Raw genomic sequence first — 8,801 nt, forward strand, 5'->3', positions numbered from 1 at the left:
CATTAATCTATTCTCAGATAAATCTAATAATAAATCTTTACCCACAAAGATCCTTAGAACAAAATATTTAGGAAGATATATGTATATTTTTTTTGTTCTAGTATCTTTCTATTAGATTTTCGTATTTGTAGTGAAAGGTCTTGAGAGATTTTGCAACGGCTACTTTTGACATTCAAAACAATTGGGATTTGAGAAGGAAAGTTGGGGACGATGGACAGTAATTCCTATTTTATTGCAAGAAATAATATTTTTCAAATTGGTAAGAGTGCTAGATTTAACAACCAAAAAAGAAAAAAACTATATATATATATATAGGCTTAGCTTTTATTTATGGGCTTTGGCTCAACAAGGGGATGGATCATGTTGGTCTAATTTCATTTATTTGTTCTATAGTCTTTGTATTTATTATTTTATTTGTTTTCTTTTAGTTACATAATGTTTAGGGGTTAAAAATAATTTTTATTCTTATTAATAATCAACATCTCCTATCCTATTTTCAATTCTAACTCCAATCAAATATGAACTATTTTAAGTTAAAATAATACCAGGCTTACAAATTTTATTATGCTCGAAATGGTTATCGTGGTTGTTGATTTGAGGATGGTAGGTTTTAGTTTTTCTTTCGTTGGGTTTTTGCTGCTGCATAGCTAAGCTGTCTAGGCTATGAAGTTTATGGCATGTTATTTGGAGGAATGGTATTCCTCTGAGCTTGGCATGGCAGGCCTTTGTACTGGATGATGATTGGGATGGTTGGGGACTATGTGGGTGTATTCCTCTGGGGAGTTTTTTTGGACTATGGGTCGCTGTAATTTGCTAGCTTACTGCGGCCTCCTTATTTTGGCTGGTTTATCTTAGTGTTGTGTGAGCTGTTCAGGCCGAAAAATGTCTCCACTCCTGTTGTTCTTTGTTCATTCTTTAATACAATTTCCAGTTACCGAAAACAAAATTATATTATACTTTTTTTTAATGCAAATATTGATGGGTTAGTATTGTACAACTGTTATATATTCTCTAGTTTATTTAAGTTAATTTATGTTTAATTTCGTTAAAAGTTGAATACCAGACAATAATTTGGTATCGACAGTCTGAAACTTTTAATAAGTGAATGAAAGAAATTTAAAGACCAAAATGGAGGACATATAAACAGTTAGCAGCCAGAGAGAAGTTGTAGTGACAGTGGTTTAAAGACAAATCATAAAGTTTGTAATGTAAGAATTAAGAACTTGAACGACCAATTGTGCATCGAAATTCAAACTGATGACCTATCTTTCACAAAACTAAATGACAAGTCATGCTATAAAGAGAATCAAAGTTGTTATGCCTAAAAAATATAAGGGCTGACGTTAGGTCCATTCAGCCCACAAAAGTCATATCATTGGAACAACCACCGTCTGCTTCCGTTAAGATAGTGGGTGCGCGTCAAGCCAGTCAGGAGCTGTGGTGCTCCCACGTGTCCAATCCCTGCTCTAAATCGCGCAAATCACTCTGGAAGGTGGGCAATGTGACATAAAGATGGATTTGTACGGATAATCCCACCAACTTACAGATTTAGTGATCACTGCCTCAATGCATCCCACTATAAATTGGGAGCTCCTCTTTCATCAAGGGGGATTGGCACATTTTACGCTTAATTAATTATTATCTCTTTTCCTAGAATTCTTAGCATTTGATACCTTGTAATATTATTGTAAAGTCAGTACTCAGCTAAAAGCGACCTGACCCTTATCATCAATATAAGCATCAGTGGACGTAGGATTTGCTACCTTAGCATCCGAACCACTTTAAAAATTGTCCCTATTGCATTTACTATCTCATTATTCTTCACATTCACGTGTGTCTTCTGGGTCAGTTTAACATTTCACACGTGCGTTTCGTTGGTGTAAAAATCACGCATCAACAAAAGCCAACAAGTTTGTGAGTTCAGGGCGGATCCAGTGGCCGACCCAGGATTTTTGCCTGGGGGGCCCCCTCGCTCCGCCACTGTTTGTCAATCAACTAGTGAAAACATAAAAAAATAACATCCAATTCACAAGGAAACACAAGAAAATTGTTACGTGGAAAAACCTCTTCAATATGGAATTAAAGCAAAACGCAACAACTTAACTAATTAAATAAAATGCTAAAAAAAATGTCAAGGTGTTGATTTCACCTAAATACACTAACCCAAATCATAGAATCTATTATCCAAGTTCTAATTCCTTGATTGAAAATCGAATTCTCTAAGTTGTAAAACATACATTCTCAGGCTATATTTTCCTACTTATCCCTATTAACCTTCCGCACCCAACAAAATGAAGATTAATAATTCAAAGTCTTTTAAGCTTTATGGAATTCTATCTAGATTTCATAAATATTTGAATATATCTCTAGTGTTTGCTTAATCTACGGTATTTATCCCAAGAGGCACAATCACAAATCACTTCTCAGTCTCATTATGAACAACACACATTTGAATGGTGATCAAGCATCCAAAAGTTATTAAGCAAAGAGATAAACACTCAATCATGAAATTAAAACTCAAAGTAAATCAATTCATATAAATTTGAATCATTATATCAAGGTTACATCAAACCCTAACTAAACAACTCAGTTCATAGTAAAAAACAAAACAAAATAACAAAAAAAAACTGAATCAAGATTTATCTTGAAAAATAAGCAAAAGATGGAGAAATCTTCTCTAATTTGAAGCACAAATCTTCAATAATCTTCTCCTCCCAAGAGTTGCCTTCCAAATGACGAACCAAGACCCTTTTTCTTTCATTTTCATGATAATTTATACCTCTTTCACTTAAGGATCAAGCCCTAGCAAGCTAAAACGCATCACTTTATTTTTCACATCTGACGCAGTTTCGTCGCGGCAAAGCTTTTTCCTTACCGCGGCGAGAATCTTTCAGGCTAAATTTGAGCATGAAAGAGTCTGAATCTGGAAAAGGGTTAAACATATGAATTATAGAACTTTAAATTATGTTTCTACTAGTTCAAGAATCAGCACAATCCGAGGTCTACAGCTCAAGTTATGGTAGAAATACTGAAGTACGTCTAAAGACATTTTTCTTCAGTTTCTAACATACTGTTCACGACTTCAAGCCAAGTTTTCACCCTTGTCCAGTCAGAATTAGGAAAAACCCAAAACATTAAAGTTGTAGCTCTACTTCTTATCTTTCCAAAGCTTCTAAAATCAGATCATTCTGAGTTTCCAAGCTCAAGTTATGCAATTTACGCTCAAAACTATTATTTATGCTCAAAATCATTGTTTAAGCCTGCAGAGACAAATTAATAGAATTATGTAGTAATTATGGCCCAAATTGTATGAGAAATATCCTAAATCTTATCGAAATTCAATGCAAAATCATAGGAAAAAATAGAATTATCATTTACAACAACCACTAATCCACCAAAAATATTCTACACAAATTTAGAGCTCAATCATAACTCTAACAAAAATAAAATACACAAAGGTTTACAAAAAGATGGATTACAATCACTCCAGATCCGCATGTAAAAGGTAAGTTGGGAATTGGGGAACAAAAACTTCAATATAAAAAAGACAAATCCTAAGGCTCCGTTTGGTTCACATTTTTATGTTTTTGGGAAAAGTTTTTTGAAAAAAGTTAAAAAAAAGTTGAATTAGGTGGGTATTACAATGTAGGATTTACAAATTAATAAAATACCCCCTATGTTTTTTTTTTACAAAATACCCCTATAATAAAACATTAAAAGTTAACAAAAATACCTGCAACCCACCCATCAAATACGGACAGTTGACCACCACCGCCGAAGGGTGGCCGGAGTCACCGTATCGGCGTATGACCGGTTGAATCTTGCCGGTCGTGCGCCGATATGGCCTTTTCCGACCAGATCCACGGTGGATCTGGCCGGCAAAGGCCAGATCTACGGCTAGATCTAGCCATTGATGGCCAGATTTGGGCGTAGATCTTCGTCAACGACGGCCAAAGATACAGCCGTCGTTGATGGTCAACGACAACCATATGTTGGCCGTCGTTAACGACTGGTTACGGCCAAAGATCTGGGCTTTTCCGGCTAGATCCACCGTGGATCTGGCCGAAAAAGGCTAGATCGGCGCACTACAGACAAGATCCAGCCGGTAGTGTGCCATCCTACCAGATTCCGGCCAACTTCCGGTAGTGGTGGCCGAAATTTGGTATAATGTGGGTTTAGGGGTGTTTTGGCAATTTTGAAAAAAAATATTTAGGAGTATTTAATTAAATTAACAAATTTAAGATGTTTAAAAAAAGTTGAATAATATTGGATAATATTGTGAGTTTTTGGGCATTTTACTGTTTAACTTTATTGGGAATACTAAAAGTAGTATTCCCAAAGTTGAGCCAAACGAAGCCTAACTTTTTAATTTTTTAACTTTTTACTGTTTTTTTACCTTTTAAAAAAACTTTTCAAATCTTTTTTTAAAGTTGAGGGCAGGCCTGGGCCTGGGTCCGCCCCTGGACGGATCCAATACTTGTTGAGGGTGGGCCATTTAAAAAAAAAAAAAAAAAACTAATATATATAATTTCTGGATTTTGGCCCTTCTAACAGAAATATTAATGGACAAAAATATTAATATGTAATTAGTTTTTATTTTAGTCCACCCTAATAGAAATTTTTGGATCCGCTACTGTGTGAGTTGATAGGTAAATAAAGAGTAAACGACTTTTTCCCACCCAAATAATGGCTTAATGACACTTTTCCACCCAGAAAATTTTAAAATACCACTTTACTATTTAGATTATTATTTTATTTCCGATTATGGCATCATTACGACCCCATACCACCGTAATTCTCTTCCCCAATCATCACTCACCAAAACCCCTCAAACCCTACTATTGTTGACTTTGCCAATCTTTGGCAATCGAGCGATTAGGGTTTGCACAACTGCTCCTAGATCTTAAGTCAAATTTTGATCAATCCCAACCACCAAAATCCAACTTTCCACCACCAAAACACTTATCGGCATCTCCTCTTCAAAAACCCTATTAGTTTGGGCTGAGTTTACTTTTTGTTCGCTGCTAAAATATGAATTTGAATAGTAAAATGGTATTTTAAATGTCTATGGGTGAAAAAGTATTATTAAACCGTTATTTGGGTGGGCAAAAGTCTTTAACTCATAAATAAACTCAAACGGCAAGTCGTGGTAGAAATAAATTCAAATTCACAAAAAGATTTTATTAAAAAAAAAAAAAAATTAGAGTCTAGGAGTACGAGAAGAGATTTTAGCACACAACTTATAATTAAAATTAACAAGACAAAGATAAAATATAATTATTTAAAAAGTCTCTTAATTTATTAGCAATTAAAACTTCAAAGTTTATACTCAAACGCAATGGCAAAAGCCAACAAGACAAAGATAAAATATAATTATTTAAAAAGTCTCCCGCTTAATTTATTAGCAATTAAAAGATTATACTCAAACGCAATGACAAAAACCAAGAACTACTACTTAAGAAAACTAGAAATTGAACTGAATCCAATCCATAGAAGCTGATAGAAGTTTATCCATGACTGGATTTAGATCCTTCCCAGATTGCCGATCATTCTCTCAGAATGGGTGATCTTTAAACAAAGAGTTCAAGAACTCGTCCCATTCCTGCAGTGAGAACCAAACACATTTTCTTTAAGAAAAGTTTCCAAAAACTCTGAAACTTAAGTTAAATTGAAGCCATTAATTTGAGGTTAAAAATTGTGGACATACCTGATTTCCTGAAAGGGCAGTGTCCATTAACAGGTAATTTAGCTCAGAGTTGACCTGGCCTTCGTTTCCTTGTTGCTACAGTAATATAAAAACCAGTGGGTTAGGGTTACATGAATGGAAGTAAAGATTGATATGAAGTGAGAACTAGACTTGCCTGGTCAAGGTTTTCATTAAACATTGGGAAGTAGTCATCCATTGGATTGTTCCCATTCTCCAAGTCTGGGTTCATAGCTTCTTCAATCTCCTGAAGCTGCATAAGATATATAAACTTAATTAGAAGTAATTTTGTTTTATAAAAAAAATCTGGAAATATTGCTTCTATTATTTATAACAAAATGAAGGAAGAATTAGCCATGCCTGATCAAGAGTTGGTTCATTATTAAGGCGAGGATCATTTTCTTCAACACCAAATGCGCTAGAAAAGTCCAGGTTCAAGGATAAATTGCCTGGAGGATTCATTTCAGCAAAATTTGACCTGGTAGGAAAGTTAGGGTTCGGGCCACCTTCACTCCCTTGTTGCTATACATATCAAAACTTGTTGTCAATAAGAAAATAAAGAATTTGGGTGAAAGCTAATTGGTTTGCTAAAAATATAATTAAATTGATATTAAGCAAGATTATAATAAAATTTACTCACCTGATACGGAAATAGACAGTTTGTTGTCCCAGACAGAATGTCAGAAATGTTGCCTTCCCTGAGTTGCTGTGGATTACCAAACACAGAAGCATTATTCATCAAATCAGAAGTAAAATTATTTTGTCCATTGTTGCGGCCGAGACCATATTGTTGCAGTGGTGGCAGGATTGGAGTGCTTTCTTGTTGATTAACACTGGCAAATGCTGGTTGGAATGGGTAATTTGCACGATCAAACTCTGTAGAAGAAGACTCTCCAGGAGGGAAATAACCAAATGTAGCACTTCCCGCTGGGCCAATATTCATATTGTCATTGTGAGCCGGATTGATCAAGCCACAACCAGCATTCAGAAAATTACCATCGAGTGCCATTTGGCCAATTGGAGAGAGCTCCATATCATCAGTTATTGACATCCCAGCATAATTTGGAGGAAGGTTGATAATTCCTGGAGTTCCAAAATTCATATCTGGCCTTGCCTGAGACTGTTGAGGATACATTTGCATTGGATTGGTGCCATTCAGAAGACCACCGGGCATGCCTCCAAGGGAAAACAAATTGTTTCCAAAGTCATTTGATCCCATTCCAAAAGTGGGGAGATTTGCCTGACCGAGAGGATTTGTGGTTCCAAAATTTGGTTGATAAAGATTAGCTTCATTTCCCAGCTGCAAACCGAGTTGAGACACATAACCTTGCCTTGAACCAATGTTGCCACCATTAAGAGCTGAGGTACTGCCTCCATAACCTGCTAGTTGAAATGAAGTTCTGGTTGGCTGCCTTCCTTGGAATTGTTTATTGTCTTGTTGAGCATGTTTAAGCTGCAACGAGGATTGCCCTGATTTTGCAAAAGTACTGGACATAACGTTCCTACTGGAGAAGTTCTTAGTTGTAACAATAATGCCTTTCTCTGCAACTCGTTTCAGGAAGAGTCGGTACTTCTGCAAAATTCACAGCACATATACTACCATTATTTGAAGTAAATTTTCAAAAATTATTTCATTTAATTATTGAGATTGAACCTAACTTGTGTTTTTTTTCAATGTAAATCAGTTGTATAAGTCATATAGGATCATCTCAACCAACCAATTCAAAATAAAACTCCATTAAGAAATTGTAAAGTGTACATATATATATATATATATTATCATTATTATTATTATTATATTATTATTATATATATTATTATATATTTAACTGTATTGAGATAACAAAACTTTATATTTTAGTGCAATAACCATATATAATATATGCCAATTACGGGGGCATGTTTAATTACAACTCAATTAATTAGGAAGGTGAAATTTATGTAGTAATTATGAGCAAACCTGCAAATGGCTAGCGACATTTTCTCTAGTTAAGCCTGGCACATTCATGCACTCAAGAATTTTCTTGGGGACAGCCTCTGCATGAATTTCACAGAACAGAAGATCACAAACAATAAAAATATTATTCATTAATCAAAAGAAGTAACAAGAGAATGACAACATTATTATTACAAGTAACAAATAATATAAACTTACTTTCTAGGCTTATAAGCTTTATGGCTTGCAAAAAACGATTGTGAAGAGAATTTGTCCAAACCACCTTGGCCTTCTTTGGAGCAACGGAGTTTTCTCCTTCCATGTAGTCCTTACCCTTTTTGATAGCCTTTCTCTTGTGATCTTTCTTTTTTACATGCCTTTCTTCGTTGACAGATGATGCTGAACTAATATCCTCATGAGCTAAGGATCCTCCGAATTGGATGCTTCCAATGTCCTCAATGTACAGAGATTTACCTTTCTTAGATGTAATGGCATATTGCCACACATTTTTCAGATCATCTGGGTTGATTGGTTTCACTATGTAAAACACAGCTCCACTGGCTAAGCTCTCCAGTATGACACTCTCTCTGTCATCTGAGGACATTACTGCAATTGATAAATTAAGAAATATTCATGTTAATTAATTAAACATAACACTTACAATATAATAAAAAAAGTATAAAACTTTTCAATCAAAATGGTACTAACTAATGACAGGCAAATGTTTAAATTCTTCCTCGATTTGTCTTTGCAGTTCTATGCCGTTCATTTCAGGCATGTGGAGGTCGGTAAGGACGAGGTCGATACGATCATGCCGAGTCCTGACTGTAGCTAGAGCATCCACTGGGGACTTGACAGTCATAGCTGAAATATAAAGAGACAAAATAACCAGGTAAATCAACATGCAAATAAATAAATATAGTGTTATTGCAAGAGAGAATTTGAAATGGTTATAATCAAGCATATATTAATATATTTAACAGGCAGAATGGAAACTAATACCTCGATCTGAGTAATAAAAACATATATAACAGTACAAGGCCATTTAATTTAAAGAACAAAAATAAAATTAAAGCTTTCAAATTGTTTTACTATTAAGAAAATAGAGAAAATATAAAATTTGATTACCAATAAAGAAGTAATAATTTTTCTATGTGATTA

The 8,801-nt window shown here is 34.7% G+C and overlaps 1 protein-coding gene across 1 annotated transcript; it reads right to left on the bottom strand.

Moving 5' to 3' along the window:
• Window positions 1-5,554: 5,554 nt before the first annotated feature.
• LOC116117653 (two-component response regulator ARR2-like) lies at window positions 5,555-8,502 on the bottom strand. The gene is made up of 8 exons (XM_031403678.1): window positions 8,349-8,502; window positions 7,860-8,246; window positions 7,665-7,741; window positions 6,345-7,277; window positions 6,065-6,226; window positions 5,862-5,957; window positions 5,708-5,782; window positions 5,555-5,602 (listed from the first exon to the last, which is right to left on the bottom strand). The coding sequence occupies exons 1-8, from the start codon at window positions 8,500-8,502 to the stop codon at window positions 5,555-5,557; spliced, it is 1,932 nt and encodes a 643-aa protein (XP_031259538.1).
• Between the last annotated feature and the right edge of the window lie 299 nt (window positions 8,503-8,801).

This window comes from Pistacia vera, unplaced genomic scaffold, assembly GCF_008641045.1.
Source record: "Pistacia vera cultivar Batoury unplaced genomic scaffold, PisVer_v2 Contig1236, whole genome shotgun sequence".
Lineage (NCBI taxonomy): Eukaryota > Viridiplantae > Streptophyta > Magnoliopsida > Sapindales > Anacardiaceae > Pistacia > Pistacia vera.